Source organism: Silene latifolia, chromosome 6 (genome assembly GCF_048544455.1).
Source record: "Silene latifolia isolate original U9 population chromosome 6, ASM4854445v1, whole genome shotgun sequence".
In the NCBI taxonomy this organism is placed as follows: Eukaryota; Viridiplantae; Streptophyta; class Magnoliopsida; order Caryophyllales; family Caryophyllaceae; genus Silene; species Silene latifolia.
Genome location: NC_133531.1, coordinates 5,369,392 through 5,390,903, shown reverse-complemented (window position 1 = coordinate 5,390,903; position 21,512 = coordinate 5,369,392). Strand labels below are relative to the sequence as shown.

The following is a 21,512-nucleotide window of genomic DNA, read 5'->3' as shown; positions in this document are numbered from 1 at the left end:
AGAAGAAGCTTGACGCTTTCAGTTTATTGAGGAAGCGCCTTAGGATTGGTTATGCAATGTTGTGTAACTTCCAACTGTAGCGGAAATTAAGTTGAATTACTCAAGAAACCGTCTTTCAAAAAGATTTAATTACAACAAAAATTAACAATCAGCTGCCCATAATCAGAAAATAAATTCGGTCGAATAATAAACCAAAGTTAAAACGACCCGGCCCATAAAATAAAGACCCGGACTGATAATAACGCTAGCTAAACCCATTAACAATATCCAACCATAAACGGCTAAACAAGTAAACAAACAAATACTACAAATCTACAATCAAAATATCCAAAGAAAACCCTTTAAACAAATACGGAGTATACAATCATTCAGTTATACTACGAGTAATGATTAGGCGGAGAAGATCCGAGTTCCCGGATGACGATGCGTTTGACGAGCATCTCCGCCAATTGAACGGTGAGTATAACAACAATTTACAATTAATATTTTAGGGTTTCTATTCTTTCGTAATTGTTTTTTTTTTATTTTTTTATTGTAGCCCAAGGATCCATTAGGCGGCCTCTGATATACGATCGTGAGTATAGACGTAAGTAATTCTCTGTTTTCTCTTTAAGTTTCTTCCTTTTTTTTCTTTTTTCTTTTTTTTTTTATGCTTGAAATTAAATTGACTCGTAGATCGTCGAGCCCTGGGTTTTTACGAGAACTTCAACGAAGTTGATGATGGGACTGATGTTTCAACTTGGCCTGCGCGGAGGATGGCTTGTGGAGTTTCACCTTCCGTTGTTGCTCTTTCTTGCACTCCAGGTAACTGAGATGAATTTCAATTTTTAACTTGCTGCAAATATGTTTAAATGGTTGATAGCGGAAGTAATGTTTCCGCTGTTAAGGAAACTATTCACGCTACTTCTCCTCCAAGCAATCTATAGATCTTGTTATACGGTTTTGATATGTATCTCTTAGTTTTAGCTATAAGATCTTTTGTATATCTTTCTTTAGTTTAGTCTTTCCTATTTTATGTATATTTCTAGCTCTAGGTTTAGGATATACATCTAGTATATAAACTCATGTAAATTGCTCTTTGTGAATATCAATATATACAATATACTTTCTCATCTTATATGGTATCAATCGCCTCGATCCTACACAATTCTCGTTCATGGCATCCAACGCTCTAATCGTTCCTACCAACGCCGACTCCACCATCATCTTCGTCAACCTTAACCAATGCAAAACCCTAACCACCACAAACTACACCCAATGGTCCTTTCAAATACGGTCCTTCCTCGAAGGCCTTGACCTCTTCTCCTATCTTGATGGTTCAAACCCATGCCCTCCCAAAACCACCGTCGTTGACAACAAACCCACCGCCAATCCAGCCTATTCCACATGGGCTAGGCAAGACCGTCTTCTTCTTGCCTCGCTTGTTGGAACCCTTGACAGTAACATCGCACCTCTTGTCACTGAATCCAAGTCTTCTCGTGAGGCTTGGATGACCCTTGCCTCGACCTTTGCCAACCTTTCTCGAGGTCACATCCTTCAAATTAAAAATCGCCTCGAAAACATTACCAAGAAACCCGATCAAACAGTCACTGAATATATGCACCAAATCAAAACTTGCACCATAGAACTTGCCCAATTAGGTAAACCCATGGACCCGGAGGACATCATCGCCAAAGTCCTTCGCGGCCTTGACTCAACTCATTATCGAGCCATCAAAGAAACCGTAGAAGCCCGTGATACACCTATCACCTTCGACGCTCTTCACGAAAAACTTATCCACCATGATCTCAAAACCCTCGGACAACCTCCACCTCTCCTCTTCCCATCACATCGCTTTTTCAGCCACGGCATTTGCTGCCACCCCTCGCCCACCCTATTACAATCGTTATCAGCCTCGCCCACCGCAACAACAACAGCCACAACAACAACCCTCCCTGCTTCCCACTCCCAACTCTGATATCACCACCACTATTTGCCAATATTGTGGTTACAAGGGTCATGTCTTCTTTAATTGTCGTAACTTTAAGAAAACACACCCTACTGTCACCATTACCCCATATGTTCGCCCCAATCGCTCTAATGGTCCGCGTCCTCAAGCTCACACAGCCACGGCTACCCCCTCCCTCCCTGACTCGTGGCTAGTCGATAGTGGCGCCACTCACCACATCACCAATGACCTGTCTAACCTTGCTCTCCATACCCCGTACACCGGTCCGGACGATGTAATCATTGGCGATGGCAGCTCTCTTCCCATTGCCAACATAGGTTCTTTTACTCTCCTGTCTAACTCTACTTCTCTTCATTTCCGTAATGTCTTACATGTCCCGCTAATCTCTCGTAACATACTCTCCGTGTCTCGATTTTGTGTTGACAATAACGCCTCTATTGAATTCTCACCCTCTTGTTTTCTCTTTAAGGATCTATCGACGGGTCGGATCCTGCTTCAAGGGCCACTTGATCGTGGCATCTACTCGTGGTACCCGTCTCAGCCGTCTGTCCACGCAATATCTTCCTCTACTTCAACTCATCTTTGGCACCATAGATTAGGCCATCCCTCAAATAATGTTCTATCTTTAATTAAGCATCGTTTTAATTTATCGTTTTCTATTTCGGATTTTGATTATTGTAATTCCTGCAAAATTCATAAGTGCCATAAACTTCCATTTGCCATTTCTTCGCTGACATCTAATGCTCCACTCGAATTGGTTTTTTCGGATGTTTGGTCTTCACCCGTAATATCGTCTGACAATTTTAAGTATTATGTAATATTCGTCGATCATTACACAAAATATGTATGGTTCTACCCTCTTCGCAAAAAGTCCGACACTCTCAATGTTTTTACTCAATTTCGACTCCTCGTTGAAAAATTCTTCAAACGCCCCATTCTTCAATTATTCTCCGACAACGGTGGAGAATACATCAAGCTTACTCCGTCCTTAGCCCAAAACGGCATCTCCCATCTCACCTCCCCTCCACACACTCCCGAACACAATGGGTATGCGGAACGCCGACACCGTCATATTGTTGAAACGGGACTCTCTCTTCTCACCCATGCTACTCTTCCAACCACGTATTGGCCTTACGCCTTCGCCACTGCCGTATATCTCATCAACCGAATGCCTTCTCCAACATTACAAAATGACTCTCCTTATTTTCGACTCCTTAAAACCGCACCGAATTACTCCAAATTACGTACTTTCGACTGCCTTTGTTACCCATGGCTACGCCCCTACACATCTCATAAACTCGACAACAAGTCCGTTCCTTGTGTCTTCTTAGGATACTCCACCACTCAAAGCGCTTACTTTTGTCTTGAACCCAACTCGGGTCGGGTTTACACGTCTCGCCATGTCTCCTTCGTCGAGCACGTGTTTCCTTACCCCAAATTGGTCTCCTCTCCCTCCCCTGTCGAACCTCCCTCTGCCACAGACTGGTGTACCCCTCCCATCCTTTTTATCCCGTCATCCTCCTCACCTCCCATCTCCTCCCCTCCTACTGACCAGCCTCCCTCCACTGACCCACCATCGTCCTCTGTTTCTGCTGCCACAAACCCGGTCTCTGCCACCCTTCCTCTCGTCTCCACCCAGACCCCATCCTCCAACCACGAACCCCAACCAGAACCCTCCACTCCCACTGCCTCTGAAACTGTCCCATCCCTACCAATACGACCCACCATCCCTCGTGCTGTCACTCGCCTTAGCAACAACATCAGGAAACCCAACCCCAGGTATGCTAAACTAGCTATCTCCACCGACACCCACTCCCTCCCCACCACGACAAAACAGGCTCTTTCAACCCCACGATGGCGTGATGCTATGCTCGAGGAATACAATGCTCTTTTACGTAACAATACTTGGTCTCTTGTTCCGTCTACTGATGCCTCTAATGTTGTTGGTTGCAAGTGGGTTTTTCGGGTTAAATATAATTCGGATAACTCCGTCCAAAAATACAAAGCTCGTCTTGTGGCAAAAGGCTTCCATCAGCGACATGGAATTGATTTTTCAGACACATTCAGTCCGGTAGTTAAACCCGTCACCATTCGGTTAGTACTCTCCATTGCTCTCACTCACAACTGGCCTATTCGGCAATTAGATATAAATAACGCCTTCCTTCAAGGCACGCTTCACGAAACAGTTTTTATGTCCCAACCACCGGGGTTTGTCAATGATAAATACCCGTCCCATGTTTGTCGTTTACACAAGGCCATCTACGGCCTCAAACAAGCTCCTCGAGCTTGGTACACGGAGCTCAAGTCCGCCCTGATTGGCTACGGTTTTCGTGCCTCTATAGCTGACCCTTCCCTCTTTATTCTTAAACACAAATCTACAATCACGTATGTACTTGTCTATGTCGATGACATCCTCGTCACAGGGTCATCTTCATCCACGCTTGATGCTTTTATCACCAAATTCGCTGCCCGGTTCTCACTTAAAGACTTAGGATCCCTCTCCTATTTCCTTGGAATAGAGGTTACCCCTAATTCCGCAGGTATTCTCCTCTCCCAACACAAATACATTTATGATCTTCTTCACAAACATGACATGCTTGAGTCCAAACCCTCCACTACCCCCATGATTTCGCACCCTCCACTCGTGTCTAACACCAATACACCTCCCTGCGATGCCTCGGCCTATCGATCAATCGTGGGCAGCTTACAATACCTTTCGCTTGTCCTGATGTCTCTTTCTCGGTCAATAGGCTTGCCCAGTTTATGCAACAACCCCAACTCACTCACTGGTCTGCACTTAAACGGCTGCTTCGCTATCTTCATGGTACGATGCACCTTGGTTTACAGCTACACCGTCACACTCCCTTACAGCTTCACGCCTTCAGTGACGCTGATTGGGCCAGTGATAAGGATCAATTCGTTTCCACTTCTGGTTATCTTGTCTACTTGGGTCGAAACCCCATAGCATGGGCATCTAAGAAACAAAAAACATTGGCTATGTCCTCTACTGAGGCTGAATTTCGGGCAGTAGCTGCCACTACTTCGGAAATTTTATGGATTAAATCCTTATTAAGCGAACTCGAGTTTCAGTTTACGGCTCCGCCAGCAATATATTGTGATAATCTAAGTGCAACGCATTATGCCGCCAATCCCGTCTTTCATTCTCGCATGAAACATGTCGCATTGGATTTTCATTTTGTTCGACAACATGTTCAGGCAGGTTCTCTTCGTGTGTCTCATATCAGTGGCGATGATCAACTCGCGGATGCTCTGACTAAGCCATTGCCTCGTCCTCGTTTTGAAATGCTTATCTCCAAGATTGGACTTTTCTCTGGACAGTCCATCTTGCGGGGGAATGTTAAGGAAACTATTCACGCTACTTCTCCTCCAAGCAATCTATAGATCTTGTTATACGGTTTTGATATGTATCTCTTAGTTTTAGCTATAAGATCTTTTGTATATCTTTCTTTAGTTTAGTCTTTCCTATTTTATGTATATTTCTAGCTCTAGGTTTAGGATATACATCTAGTATATAAACTCATGTAAATTGCTCTTTGTGAATATCAATATATACAATATACTTTCTCATCTTATATCCGCTTGTTAAAAACATTTTGTTCGTCTTTGCATCTAACTGGCATTGGAAAATTGTACTAATAAATAATAATCACTTGTTAGTAACTTTATATTAACCTAACCAGAAACAGACTTGAAGTTCCGATCTAAATTCACCCATCCAAAACACAACAAACAGAGTTTGATGTATAAATTGTTGTTTTTTTTACCTTTTAGATGAAGGTGGAAAGCAAATCCGCAGCTCAGGTATTATTTTGAAGCACCGGATTATAGTGGAGCACCCGGATGAGGATGAGGATTTAGATGAGTATGAGGACCAGTACGGGAAGAAGGTCAAGGTCAAGGTCTTTGAGAACATACTATCATCCTCATACATCATTGGAGGTCGTTCAGCACTAGGACTAAACGTTATTTCCATTTACGCTTTTTTTCAGCACTAGCACTAGGAGTATATACTTCTATACTTAGATATTTAGATATAACATAAGATTTGTTGTATGTTCTTTTTTTTCCAGGTCGATGTTTTCCTTCCTAGTGGAAAGAAAGTAGTTGGAAGCGTTTTGTATGTCGATCTACAGCATAATGTGGTGCTCATTAGTGTCGCTCCTCTAGATGACGTTAGGAGTGTTAGTCTAAGCACAGAGTTCGTGGAGTTGGGTGATGGAGTGTTGTCGTTAGGTCGTCATCCTGTAGATGGTCTTATGGTTTCACGAGGCCAAATTCGGACAAGGAATGATGATCTAGACTCAGATGACTTGATGTCATCTACTTGTACCATTTCCGAGGTTTATCTATTTTTTTCTTATTTCAAATTGTGTGTTTTATTTAAATTACTTGTTATTTTATGTTAAAACACTTTTTATTTTTTGTAATACTTTTTATTTTATTTTATTTTTTCAGAGAGGTATTGGTGGGCCTTTAGTTCTTCGATCATCAGGAGCTGTTGTTGGTATGAATGTGTACGTTAATAAGAAATCGTCTTCATTCATACCAAGTATCTTGTTGTCTCATTACTTGGACAACTTATTGACGAATGGGTAAACATTCTAAATTTTACAAAAAAAAAATATCTTAATAAACTGAGTAGTTTTTAATTGTGTGTTTTAAAATCTAATCTTATAGTGAAATATTGCGTCCTTGGCTTGGGTTCAAAACAAGAAATTTGAACGAAAAGAAACTTGTAGACTTGGAAGCTGTATACCGAAAATTCCCTTCAACGAATGGAATTTTCGTGACTGATGTATGTATTTTATTTCGCATTTGTGCTAATTCATCCTTTTGTTTGCTGTTCAACTTTTCTTAATTTTTTGTTATAGTTTTTGAAATTGACTAAATCTCTAATATTAAAAACTTAAAGGTGGCAAAAGGATCTCCAGCAGATCGTGCGGGAATTTGTGTCGACGATATCATTACTTTGTGTAGTGGTATTTGTCCGAGTTCATCTGTGGAGGTAATTAAATTATTTGTATAATTTTTTTAAGTTTTGATTACGTTGTTAGGCACAAGAGTGTGTAGTTGTTGTTTCGTTTAAGAGGAATAATTACCCACCTTCACACAAGTAATGTGTTGAATCTTGCTTATGCCAGTGTAACAATGAATTTTAAGTACAATGTTTTATGTGGGAAAATGAAACTGACTTGTTGCATATATACAGCTTGCCGATTTACTTCTCAAGTTAGGCAAAGCGAGTCTTGGAAAAATATCAACTGACGAGAGAAAGAGGAAGAGAAAGCATAGGAGTATTAAGGTTAGTTAAAACTTGGTTTTTTGCCAATAAATATTGTCACAGTTGTTTTTTATTGATAATTATTATTTTAAAATTAGGTTGCAATACAAAGGCCAGCAACTTCTACAATGTTTCGTCGAAAAATAAAATTCGAATACTTCGCCTCTCCGGTTGTTAACAGGTATGTTTTTTTAATTTGTTCGTATCCGATTGTGTGTTTTTTTTTCCAGGTTTCTTATTTGATTTAAATTTGATGTTTTTGTGCTTTTTTTACAGTTGGCCAGTAGTAGTACCTCTCGATATCTCGGTTGGTAAAGTCGTACATGACTTTAGCAGTGCAGTCGCAAGGTTCCGTCCTACTGAAAACCTTCAGCTTGGCAAGAGCGGTGAGCAAAGTAAGGTTTTTGGCCTTGATTCATCTTGGTAGTCTTTAAATTGCTTGAATTTTCATTCAGTTCGTTTGTAGGTTCTTCAGTACATACCCTGCTTACATCTAACCTTTAGGCCTGACATTTGTAGTAGCCTATGTTGCTGAAACTCGGTTCTAAGAGCAGTGAGCCATATAAACTTTACTGTACTATATGCGCTTCTTACAATTTGAACTGTAAAGTACCTGTCAATTAATGCAGTTTGTGCTCACTGTGTGTGCTTCTTTTGTAGGTTGAAAATTGTGAAGAAGAAGAAGAAGGTACTCATCAAAGTGTATAAAACAGGACGCAAGTCAGGTAAAATAGTTCCTTGACATTCATTTTATCAGCTTTATCATCTATATTGGTTATGTTCATCTGGCTGGTGTGAAGTGGTGTCCGTCTCTGTAACTCGTATCTACAAAGTAGGCAATAAGATTCTGATCGACAAAGTACCCAATAAGCCCGAGTTTCATAATTACTTCTCGCACTAAAAATACAAATTGGACTAATTGAGCTGTTATTGCTTGTGTGATATACAGGTCCTGACTCCAACAGTCGCCCCATAGACAATCCAGAAACTTGTTGAGATGGAGCGCAGGAAGCGTTAATGCAAATCTACCCTTTTGCAGCTGGTAATCCTAGCTGAGCTTTGTTTGGACTCGTGTTTTAGGTAACACGGTAGTTTAGACTTTTAGAGATGTACTATAAACTTTAAGCAATCCAGAATGTGATCGATATTCCGCCAAAAAAGAGAAAAAATACATTTCTACATTTCTCCAATGGTCGTATCTTCTTACAGAAACATGATGAAATTTAGAGCTAACTGCTCGAATAGGGTCAGTTCTGTTATTTATTTATAGGAGTGATTGATTGATAAAAGAGTAGATGTAATCACGGGTTAATTGCTTGATAATTGCATAAAACAGATTTATTAAAACAAATATCATAACCTGTTAAATGAGAAGTTAATTACAAAAAGATCATTTTTACGATGCTTTTGTATAAGGCTGTTTTGCTCAATAATTTGTAATCATCAATTTGTTAATTCTAAATGATTAAATATTGAAGGGTCAATTTGTGACCTTGATTGAGAGTAGGTGGAGCTAATATTTTAGACTAACTCTATAATCAGATTCAGCATAACCTTTTCTTTTTCTTTCATGACAGTACTCCATACACCTAAATTTTTATAATATTCTATTTGGTGGATTATCTCTAGGTGTAAGGAGTACAATTTTTTTAAAGGACACGAGAATGTACAATCCTCTTTGATGACACGAGAATTTTTCATTACTCATCATACTCTGTAGTGAAAAGAGAACAATGAACCAGAGACTTATTTTGTGGAAATTGTAGGTGTGTTATTCATCGTTTAACAAGCCAGAATATATACAATTGGAAGATCCTATAGTTTAGGAAAATCCTAAATAATATCCCCTAATTCAGGAATACATAATGTGTACGTGATCAAGATATGATACTAACAAATATCCTAATTGATATTCTAAGAACATAAGATATGATACTAACAAATATCCTAATTGATATTCTAAGAACATAATATATGGCAAATATATTATGCTAACACCCCCCCTCAAGTTGGAGCATGGGGGTTAGCAATGCCCAACTTGCCCAACAAGCGATGAAATTGAGAACGCCCGAGAGCCTTCGTGAGTATATCCGCAAGCTGAGTGTTGGTGGTGATATATGATGGCGCAATAGTACCCCGTATAATTGCATCACGAACAAAGTGACAGTCAATTTCAATATGCTTTGTACGTTCATGAAAGACGGGGTTATTAGCAATATGTATAGCCGCCTGATTATCACAATGAAGCGTGACAGCGGTCGAGTGCTCAAAACCCAAACTTTGAAGCAAGCCTTTTAACCAAAGAATTTCACAAGTAGCGGAAGCCATGGCACGGTATTCAGATTCAGCAGATGAACGAGACACAGTGGCTTGTTTCTTAGTTTTCCAAGAAATTGGTGAACCACCAAGAAAGACGAGATACGCGGTCAAAGAACGGCGATCGATAGGACAACTATCGTAATCAGCGTCACAATAAGCCTCGAGCACCATAGGTGCGTCCGCGCGCAATAAAATACCTTGTCCCGGATTGCCCTTGAGATACCGAACAACTCGTATAACCGCGTCCCAATGTGCTTGAGACGGGGCTTGCATAAATTGGGAAAGAATATGAATCGAATAACTAATCTCAGGACGAGTAAGAGTGAGATAAATTAACTTGCCCACCAAGCGACGATATTTCGTGGGCTCAGAAAATAACGGCTCCACGTTGAGAGCCAGCTCGTGTTTTTCTTCCATTGGAACAGGGGCCGGTTTCGAGCCAAGGAGCCCCTGTTTTCATTAACGATCGAGAGTATATTTACGTTGACAAAGAAAAATGCCGCTGGAATTTCGTGCCACTTCAAGACCTAAAAAATATTTTAATTTACCCAAGTCTTTCATACGAAAACATTGACTTAGATAATTTTTAAAGTCCTGAATAGCCACACTATTATTACCAGCGATCACTAAGTCATCGACGTAAACAAGAATATTGAGAACAATGTCATCCTTGCGGTAAACAAACAATGAATGATCACAAGGACTATGAGAAAAACCATACTCACATAAGGCAGTGGCAAGTTTAGCATACCAGCAACGCGGTGATTGACGAAGTCCATACAATTGTACGTTACACAAATATTTTCGGAAATATTTATGGATGAATTACGTGGAACTCGGTTGAAGAAATACTCACGTAATACCTTAGCTGGATGAGTCAGGGAAGGAGTAACATTTTAATTCTGCTTCTAATCATATTCTAAGTTCATTATTCTATATATGATTTTCATTTTTTCCCTTTTTTTTTTAATCATTTTAGAGGTAAAATTTTAGTATTATCCTATTTTTTTTCTCTTTTTGCTATTAATAATACTTCTTACTTATCTCACTTGTTCATTATTATAATAAAATAATTATTTTTTTATTTTAAAGGCCTTAAATCATATAATTGTTGCATTTTTTCAAATTTATTTTAAATGGAGGGTATAAACTTTGAGACTATTACAATTTTGAGAAAGTTTTCAAAAATCTACTTTTCAAGTTTGGGTTGGACCCAAGCCCACACCTTATAGAAAATATGAACTATGGACCAAACTTTATTTACTTCGGTCCTGTCCGATTTGGACCATAAAAATGTAGCCCAACTTTATTATGCATTTTTTTTTCTCTTTCACATTTTACATTTTTTGGAATTTATTTATTAAACTTTAATTAAGTAAAATCTAAACACAAAATAAACCTCGTACAAATAGAAAAAATAAAGTACTTAACGTTCCTTGTTTTATTCTGAGTTTGTGAAACTCCTGAATTTAATCAAGTCTTCATGGACAAAGCTGTTGTCGAAATAACGAATGATCTCAACCTGAATCAATCTCCTATAAATATAAATAAAGTTTTGTTCCAAACATAAATGACAAACAATATATTTGGTTGCCCTTAGTGAATTCAAGATCCTAATCTGTATTGGCTTAATATCTGTCAAATAACCATCAAAATGTATACAATATCTGAATGCATACAAACTAAATATACACCATAATACTTAAATGAATGAAATAATTCGCGATACACGAGGCGCGTTAGATCGGGTCTGGACGCGCCGGTTCGGCCTAAATGTTTGATTACCCCTAATATACGCTATGGACACTCGCACTCCCGCTTCAACTTCAACTCAAGTTGGAATGCGTATATGCTAGAGATGAAATCGTACCGCACGTGTCAATTTGTCATTCTGTATGTAAGCTTCCCCAACCTCATCTTTCTCAGATGAAAGAACAATAACACTTCTTCATTGTGAAGGTTTCATTCCGCACAATATTTTATGTAGTTGAGGAGTGATAACACCATATCTTTCTCCGCAAACTTTAGCTCATTCTTCTTCAACTAATTTTACAGCCCACATAACACATTTACATACCAATCAAGTTTCCAACCTCCTCCATTCACAACCAATATAGTTGTCACTTTAATAACAACTTATAAGCCCAACAATAAAAGTTAGCCCATCATTTAAAACTAAGGCCTTATTTTTTTGGATTGAAATTGACTGAACCTAAACTGAACTTATAATTCACTACTCCTGCTATTAATATTTTACTCTTATTAATGAAACAGTAGTAATAACATTTCACTACTTACCCGTAATCATTGTTACTTTCACTACACTTCCGCCGTAATTATTGTTACTGTCACTACTGCCGCATTAATATTGATAATTTCACTACTCCGCCGTAATTATTGTTACTTTCACTATTGCCGCATTAATATTGATTATTTCACTACTCACGTTGTTGTTTCTACCACTTTCATTAATCTCGCTGATAATATTGGTACTTTTACTATTCAAATGAATGATTACTATTATATAACTATATCTAATATTACTACAATTCTTTTCTTTACTGACAAAATTACTTTTACTACTTAAGCATGCAATTTTAAGAGTGATGGGGCATATTCTGCACCGCTGACCAAGTCAACATATTGAGCAAGGTCAAAGATATCCACAGCAAAGTCAACGACTTAGACGGTCTAGCCGATGCAACCCATCGGCTACCACACTGGTCTCGGCCTGGCAACTAGCCAGCCGGGGCATATATCCGCGTACTCATATCCAAGACCCCTCGGCCGGCCTGCCATGGGTCCATCGGCCGAGGGTAGAACGGTCTTTCCACCTGCTAGCCACTTGACCACTTGGCCACTACGTGACAAAAGGTGAAAGTCTATAAATACTCCTCAACCTTCATTGAGGAAAGGATCCAGAATTTAACTTAAGAATCACTATTCATCTGGTAATATCTTCCTTATCTCTCTACAATATACAATTAGCCAAGCAACAACTTACCCTCTAGAAGTTTACTGACTTGAGCGTCGGAGTGAGTACGCTCGGCCAAAGCCGAGCCCTCAGTTTGTTCATCGTTTCAGGAAAGATCAAAGGAAGATTCAAGCAAAGACGTCATTCTACAAGCCACGGGTGGTAACAATACTTGCTCTGGAATTACACCCGGAACAATTGGCGCCGTCTGTGGGGAAAGACACTAGAAGCTAGTCACATTCATTCCCAAAAACGAAAAAAAAATAAACACAAAAAACCCACCCCAAAAGCCAAGAAGATGTCGAAACAACAAGAGGCATTCGTGACTGACGAAACCGAACTCTACCAAGATGATACCATCCACAAATCTGGAGTGGTGCAGCCCTCCACCGGTGGAGTAATCCAACCGGAATTTGGGATGCCGAATATACCAGATACGCCGCTGCCCGCCGACCATGTCACCATCATGGGACACGTGGTTGATGCAGCAAAACTGAAGATGCTCCTGGACCTAATTGGGAGTACGCCGACTCACACTGTCACGCCGACAAGAGCGGGGGAAACCGTCCAGGAGACCAGGGCCCAGAACGTGACTCCGAGAAATTTGAACGGAGCGCTAGGAGAAGCCGACCCTGCCAAGACGCCGGAGGAGCCCAAAGTGGTCGTGGTAGACCTAAGTCCTTCTCGCACTCGTGAGAGGACAGCGTCGCCGCGGCACAAACGAGGCACACCCCGGAGGAGCCAGAGAAGTCCGACTCAGCAGAGTCGGAGAAGAAGCCCGAGTCGGAGAAGGAGTCCTTCCCGCTACGAGAAGAGGAGCCGGACTAGGAATACGAGGAGCCGATCGCCGCGTGTCATTCGACATGTGGTCAGACAGCCCCTCAGTGCCTATGTCCTTGAAACCGCCGTGCCAACCAAGCTAAAGTTGCCGGCGTTCACATACAAAGGAGATAGTGATCCAACCGACCACGCCGAGGCTTTTGAGTCTTACATGTCGGTATGGGAGTAGCCCGATGAGGTCTGGTGCCGAGTCTTCCCAACAACTTTGCATGGGATGGCTCAAAATTGGTACAAGGGGCTCCCCGACGGCTCGGTATACTGTTACGCCGACCTAAGGGACGCCTTTTTAGCCCAATACTCTTGCAATAAGAGGAGGGCCATGGAGACGTCGGACCTCCTAACTATCAAACAGGAGGAGGGCGAGTCTCTACGAAGCTATGTGAAGAGGTTCGACGGCAAGGTTCAGCAGATTCGTGAGATTAATCCCGAGCTGGCGGCTTTCGCACTGATGAAAGGCCTCCCAAGGGGAGACTTAAAAGACGAGCTCATCAAGTACGGGGGTTTGGGCCTAGAGGCCGCTAGGAAGATGGCCGACCAAGCCATCAAGGTGGAAGACTACCACAAAACCTGGGTAGGCCACAGCGAGGCTCGGTACTCAGAGAAGAAGAGCCACCGGGAGGACAACCCGGATGAAAGACGCTGTGACGATAATAGGTCACGGTCTGACAAGTCCGCCAGGAAACAGAACTCGGCTGGTGCCGGGGGGAGTTCAGGAACGTACTACCGAAAGCAGTACAACGATCACACCCCCGGTCGTACTGCGCGCCGAGGTCTTCGCCCGAGCAAAACGAGGGTCGAGAAGTGGGAAAGGCCTCCTAGGCCGAGGGGTGACGGTGACACAAGCCGATCATCGTGAGTACCACGCCACACCGCCACTTAACAACGATCACGGCATCGAAAAATGCCATTGAAGATCTGATCCGGAAGGGGAGTCTCGGCAAATACGTTGCCGGTGGCCACAGAACAGATGCCGACGGGTCAAGTAAGAAATCCGTTTTTGAACGGGTAGGAGTAATCAATGTTGTCATCGGGGCCAACGAGAACGGCGGGTCTGCTCATGGGCACAAACGACACCTGAATGAACTATATCAGGCCATCAACTTTGTGCCCAACACAGCAACCCCCGCTTCCAACATCCCCGATATGACCATTGGGAAGAAGGACTACGAGGGAGTCATCGCTCCTCACAGCGACCCACTCATAGTCCACCTGGACATAGCCAAACACTTGGTGAAGAGGTGCCTGATTGACACAGGCGCCTACACAAACATTATGTATGGAGAATGCTTTCTTAGCCTCGGTCTGAAGGTTGAAGACCTGAGCCCCTGCACCAGCCCGTTGTACAGCTTTTCTGGCACCGGCCTGGTTCCCCTGGGGTCAATCAGGTTGCCGGTGATGTTCGGCGAGGGAAGTGCGGCCAAGAACGTTATGTCCGAGTTCGTGGTAATTGACGGTTCGTCTGCCTATAACGTCCTCATAGGCCGAGTCACTCTGAGTAAGGCCGACGCAGTGATGTCCATCCGGGCCCTGACACTGATGTATGTCTCGGACCGGGGGGAAGCGCATAAACTCGCCTCAAAGAACGAGAGGGATGAGGTAGTCAATGTCCAAGTATCTGCCAGAGGGGAAGAGCCCATCCTTGCAACAGGGGGGCGAACGCATGAATAACTCCGTCGGCATGGTCGAAGGAGCTGAGACCGAAGATGTAGAAGTTGACCCAGGGCGCACCGTAACTATCGGTGTCAACCTGGAACCAGGGTTCAGGGCCGCTCTCCTAGACCTGCTGAGAAAGAACAAAGACGTCTTCGCCTACTCAGCGGCCGAGATGCCAGGCGTGAGCCGGGAGGTAATTATTCACAAGCTAAACGTACTCCCCATCGCTCGCCCTGTCAAGCAAAGGATGAGGAACTCCTCAGCCGAGAAAGATGAAGCCATCAAAGCCGAGGTAGATAAATTACTTGCGGCGGGCTTTATTATGCCTTGTACTTATCCTGAGTGGTTAGCCAATGTTGTGATGGTGAGGAAATCATCGGGGGCATGGAGAATGTGCGTGGATTTTACCAATCTTAATAAAGCATGCCCCAAAGATTGTTACCCTTTGCCTCGGATAGATAGCTTAATCGACGCCACGGCAGGCTACACCATGCTGAGCCTGCTGGACGCCTTATCGGGGTATCACCAGGTGTTCATGGCTGAGGAGGACATGCCTAAATGCGCATTCATCACCGCTAACGGCACGTACATGTACAAAATTATGCCGTTTGGTTTGAAGAACGCCGGTGCAACGTATACAAGACTGGTGGACAAAGTGTTCCAAAATCAAAAAGGGCGAAACATTGAGGCTTACGTCGACGATGCTATTGTGAAAAGCAAGTCTGACAACGAGCACCTGGCCGATTTACACGAGACATTTTGTTCACTAAGGAAATACAAGATGAAGCTCAACCCAATGAAGTGCAATTTTGGTGTCCGGGCAGGTAAGTTCCTCGGCGTACTTGTCAGCGCCAGGGGAATTGATGCCAATCCAGACAAAGTCCGAGCAATCCTAGACCTGCCGGAGCCAAGGAATCGAAAAGAGGTTATGATGCTGACCGGGAGAATGGCGGCTCTAGCCCGTTTCATCTCTCGGTCAGCCGACAAGAGCACCCCATTCTTCAAAGTATTGAAGGGGAATAAAGACTTCAGCTGGGGGGAGGAACAGAGCACAGCTTTCAAGCAACTAAAAGCTCATCTTCAGACTCTCCCAACTCGTCTGTGCCGATCTGGGAGACGCTATACCTGTACATAGCAAGCGATTACCTCGGCCACGGTCGGTCTTAGTGATCATCAGGGAAGAAGACAAATAGCAACACCCTATCTACTTTGTCAGCCATACGCTGTTGCCCGCCGAGAGAAATTACCCACTAATTGAAAAAGCAGCTTTCGCCGTCGTCGTTGCCGCAAGGAAGTTAAAACCCTACTTCGACGCACATCCCGTGACGGTCCTAACCGACCAGCCATTGGAGAAAGCTTTGGAAAAATTCGAACAATCCGGTAGGCTCATCAAATGGGCAGTGGAACTCTCTGGCTTCGGCATTCAGTACAAACCAAGGCCTTCGATAAAGGGGCAGGCACTTACAGATTTCCTGGCCGAATGCACATATCAAGAGGAACCAAACCCAGGTGTATGGGAGGTTTACACCGACGGCTCCTCCACGATGAACAGCTCGGGGGCCGGCATCCTTATCATCAGCCCAAACGGGGACGAATTTGAGTACGCCTTGAAATTTACCTTCTCGGCCTCAAATAACGAATCCGAATACGAGGCGGTGATAACCGGAGTCGAGCTGGCCAGAGCCGCCGGAGCAGAACACATTGTGTTAAAGACAGACTCACTGTTGGTTACTAACCAAATCAGAGGAGAGTTTGAGGCTCGGGACGACGGGATGGTAAGATACCTGGAAAGGGTAAAAACTGACATAGCAAAATTGAAATCTTTCCAAATCCAATGCGTTCCCAGATCTGAGAACAACCGGGCCGACGCTCTCTCAAAACTTGCCACTCAACCATCAAGAATGTCACCAACCGTCTTTGGTAGATATCAGGAATGCGAAGAGCATCATTGAGACTGTCAGCATGGTGGGCAACATAGAGACCGAGACAACGTGGATGACTCCGATAATGAAATACAAAGTTACAAGTGAGTTGCCGGAGGACCGCAATCTCTCGGCCAAGATAAAGAGGATCGCCGCCAGGTACTTGTTGTTTGAAGGAGAATTATACAGAAGGTCCGTAATAAGACCACTCTTGAAATGCGTCGGCCCAGCCGATGCAGAGCTAATCTTGACCGAAATTCACGAAGGCATCTGTGGTCATCACATGGGGGCAAGAACGTTGGCCCACAAAGCTCTCCGAGCCGGCTACTTCTGGCCCACCATGCTTGCGGATTCCAAGGTTAAAACCAAGAAGTGCACAAACTGTCAGATGCATGCTCCGGTGATACATGCTCCTTCCCGGGACCTACAACCGGTGCTTAATCCCCTCCCTTTCGCACAGTGGGGGATGGATATGCTAGGGCCATTTCCAACGGCCTCCGGAGGAAGAAAGTTCTTGATCGTCGCCGTTGATTACTTCACCAAATGGGTTGAAGCTGTAGCAGTACCGGCGAAGACCACAGCGGCCGTCAGAAAGGTAATCTGGGAAAATGTTATAACTCGTTTTGGGTTACCCCAAGTCATGGTATTCGACCACGGCCGAGAGTTTTGGAGTGACCTGATAATGAACTGGTTAGAAGAGCTTGGCATCAAGTTTGCATACTCCTCCGTCTGCCACCCACAGAGTAACGGGCAGGCGGAGGCGTGAAAAAACAATCCTCAACGGTTTGAAGAAGACAGTTGAAGACCTCAAGGGAAGATGGGCCGATGAACTACCCGGCGTCCTGTGGTCCCTTCGGACCACGGAGAAAGAAGCAACGGGATACACTCCATTCCACTTAGTCTACGGGTCCGAAGCAGTCCTACCAATTGAAGCGACGGTACCAACATTCAGAACGGCTACCTTTAGCCCAGTTGAAAACGAGGAAGGCCTGAAAGCCTCCCTAGACCTGGTCGAAGAAAGCCGAGATACAGCGCGCCTCAACTTGGCAGTATACCAAAACCGGATGAGAAGAGCCTACAACCGAAGAGTCCACAAAAGGGACTTAAAAGTAGGAGATCTAGTCCTAAGAAAGTCGGCCGCCACCAACAAAGGAAATATTCATGGTAAATTAACGGCCAACTGGGAGGGTCCCTACAATGTGGTTGAAGAGATGAGGCCGGGTACATACCGGCTGACAGACATGGAGGGCGTGCCCTTGATGAGCCACTGGAACACTGACAACCTAAGGAAATACTTTGTATAGCGGCGGAGGTGTCCAAAACTATTGTCGGCACCCCGGCGCGTGTTTATATCTAATGAAGAAACATCCAAGTTTTTCATCAAAGTGTTTATCCCCTCCGTGGTCATATCGAGGTGGGCGCCACGGTTGCCACCGGGCAGTCACCCCAAGAAGAAGAAACGTATACTCAGTGCAGTTGAGACGCAAATCTAGCGATCAATATGCCTACACAGTTACGAACGCTATCGAGCCGTAACCCCGATTACCTCGGCCAAAGCCGAGAGCGACGGGGACACATCGACCGATACGCTAGAAGAAACGTATACTCCGTGCAGTTGAGACGCAAATCTAGCGATCAATATGCCTACACAGTTACGAACGCTATCGAGCCGTAACCCCGATTACCTCGGCCAAAGCCGAGAGCGACGGGGACACATCGACCGATACGCTAGAAGGAACGTATACTCAGTGCGATTGAGACGCAAATCTAGCGATCAATATGCCTACACGATTCTAACGCTATCGAGCCGTAACCCCGATTACCTCGGCCAAAGTCGAGAGCGACGGGGACACATCGACCGATACGCTAGAAGAAACGTATACTCAGTGCAGTTGAGACGCAAATCTAGCGATCAATATGCCTACACAGTTACGAACGCTATCGAGCCGCAACCCCGATTACCTCGGCCAAAGCCGAGAGCGACGAGGATACGCCGTTCGATACGCTAAAGACGTTAAACACAGTTGAGATATGCATTCAAACTGCCTCGGTCATACCGAAGGTAAAAGCGAAGGCACTCAATTAATAACGCAAGAAGACAAGTGAAGGGTTGTGATCAAAGCAACGGCCAAGCCAAAAGCCAATAAGACGAACTTTATTGAAAGTAATTACAAGGAGAATACAGACGACGGCCGTCCCCATAGGGATAAGCCTAAACACAACCTACCAAGAGTTTTACAAACAAAACAAAAGAAAAGCAAAAGATTACAAACATATCACTTGAAGCGCCAAAAGATGACAGGGAGGAAAGGCTCAATAGTTGGCCCCCGAACATTTAAAGCTATCCGAGACACCGGGTGAGTCTGGTGACGACCGCCCGTCTCCCTATGCTTGTTGCTGCCCTCCATCGGTAGCAGCAGCATCTTCGGTGGCCGGCTCAGAAGAAGGCTCGACATTTTCAAGCACCTTTAGCCTCTCAGCCTCCTTCACCTTCGCATCATAGGCCGCCTTGGCCTCAGCTATCTGGGCCGCCTTCGCCGCCTCCGCCTTCTCCGCAGCCGCTGTTTCCGCCGCATCGGCCATCTCAAACCAGAAGCTGGTCGAATTTATCCCACGGGAAGGATCCGTCGGAGAAGAGCTTCTTGATTGCCTCCCTGGCCGCTTCCTCGGCCTGGTTTCGGAATTCGGCACACATTTTAGGGAGAAGCTCAGTTTGAAGCATCTCAATATCCTTCTCCTTTTGAGCAAGGATAGCCCTGTGCGCCTCCGACTGGGCATCGTACAGACCCTTCCACTCTTCCCCCTTGGCAACCACGGCGTCATGGGCGCCCTTATACCTGTCCCGCTCCTCCATCAACTTGGCGGTGGCAGCTTCAGCATCCTCAACTTTGGCCCTCTCAGCCACTAGCAGCTTCTCAGCTTCCTCCACACGCTTATTGGCAGCAAGGAGATCCAGCTTAGCCTGCCCGGCTTCCCCCTTCGCAGCTGAAAGATCAAGCTTAAGCTTTGCGATCAGCGGCCCAGCCTGGGCCATGGCCTTTTCCTGCTCCATGATGTGAGAGCCAGCTTGTTGGGTCCACTTCGCCAGCCTCTTGTAAATTTTCACACCCTCCGCCACAAGCTCGGTGAGAGGAATCTTCTGAGCTGAGGAGTCAACGGTGACATTTCTATCACCCGCCTTCTCAATGGCCTTCTCAGGCTGCTTCCCTAATTGCCGTTCGGTGAGAACGGCGACTGCCGACGGCGGATCTACAAAAAATTTACACAGAGCATCCACGTCAACATGCATTGACACATCAGAAATTCTGTCATCGGGAATGTCCAACGAACCAGCTAAGTCTGAACCGCAAGTTAGATCCGTACCAGTCTGGACCCTCTTAGTCGGAGGGCCGGCTGGGGCAGTCTTCTCCCCGGCAATGGTGGAAGCAGACGGTGGCTCTTTTCTTTTCTTCAGAGGAGAAGGGCCCTTAGCAACGGTCACCACCCCCTCAGTGATATCGATGACCTCCACATGATCCTTCTGGATCACTGGGGTCGAAGAGGGAGTAGGCACTGACGCCACCGCCAACTTGGACGCTGCCTTCTTTGATCTTTTCGGCACGCCTCCGAGAACCCGTGCATGGGCCGCCTCCGGATCCAATGCCTTCAGCTGCTTCTCCATCAGTTCGTTGGGGGCCAGTCTGCGATCACGCCCGTCAGCCGTAGGATGCCGCTGAACAACCTTCCCGTCCTTATCAAGCCCTAACCTCTTCAAGGTCCTCTCAGACAGATCCTGGCCAAACCGGTCTGCAAGAAATCAAACAAGAGTTTCATAAAAGAAGTAAAACAAAGCTCTAAAACAGGAACATAACAGGCAAAGATGGGCCTCACACCGACCCCACTCACCCTGGTTGAGGGCCGGTATGAGGCCGACGCGGCAAAGCAGCTCATCCTGAAGAATAATCGAGTCGGGGCAGCCATCCCTTCTCGGATCATCAAGCAGACGCCCCCGCTTCTCATCCGCGATAAGAGGACCATTGAAGCGTCCATCTTAACCTTACCCCGGGAGATACATTCCTCATACTCTTCCCGGCTCTCACACCGCAAGTAAACAGGGCTCTGGAAAGACCGAGGCAATGGGTAGTCCTCCGGCACTCGGACGTACACCCATCGCCGTTGCCAGTCCTTGCAAGAAGTAAGCTTGGACACGGAGACGTAGCCTGGCTCCGTCTGCACGCTATACCACCCCACTTTACCGGCGATTGACGGCCGAAGATGATGGAGGCGGCGGAATAGGTTAACTGTTGGGATCTCCCCCCTAAAGAGACAGATCCACACAAAGCTGACTATCGTCCTCATGGCCAACGGATGCAGTTGGGCCACAGCGAGGTTCATAGCTTTGATGATGGCCATGACGTGTTCATTCAAAGGAAACCGGAGCCCATACTCCAAGTGCCTGGTATACACGCCGATATGACCCGGGGGAGGGCAACAGACCGCCTGACCCTCCTCAGGGATAACAATTTTGTACCCCTCACCGAAGGAGAAATGGCCTCCGAAAAGAGTCCCACCGGA

General features: G+C 44.8%; 1 protein-coding gene across 1 annotated transcript; it reads left to right on the top strand.

The window, feature by feature from the left end:
- Positions 1-220: 220 nt before the first annotated feature.
- On the top strand, positions 221-8,246 carry LOC141587434 (uncharacterized). Its single transcript, XM_074408920.1, has 13 exons — positions 221-456; positions 539-586; positions 676-804; positions 5,741-5,931; positions 6,040-6,309; positions 6,425-6,561; positions 6,647-6,764; positions 6,882-6,974; positions 7,179-7,271; positions 7,349-7,431; positions 7,527-7,673; positions 7,911-7,975; positions 8,200-8,246. The coding sequence occupies exons 1-13, from the start codon at positions 387-389 to the stop codon at positions 8,244-8,246; spliced, it is 1,491 nt and encodes a 496-aa protein (XP_074265021.1). The 5' UTR covers positions 221-386.
- Positions 8,247-21,512: the final 13,266 nt, after the last annotated feature.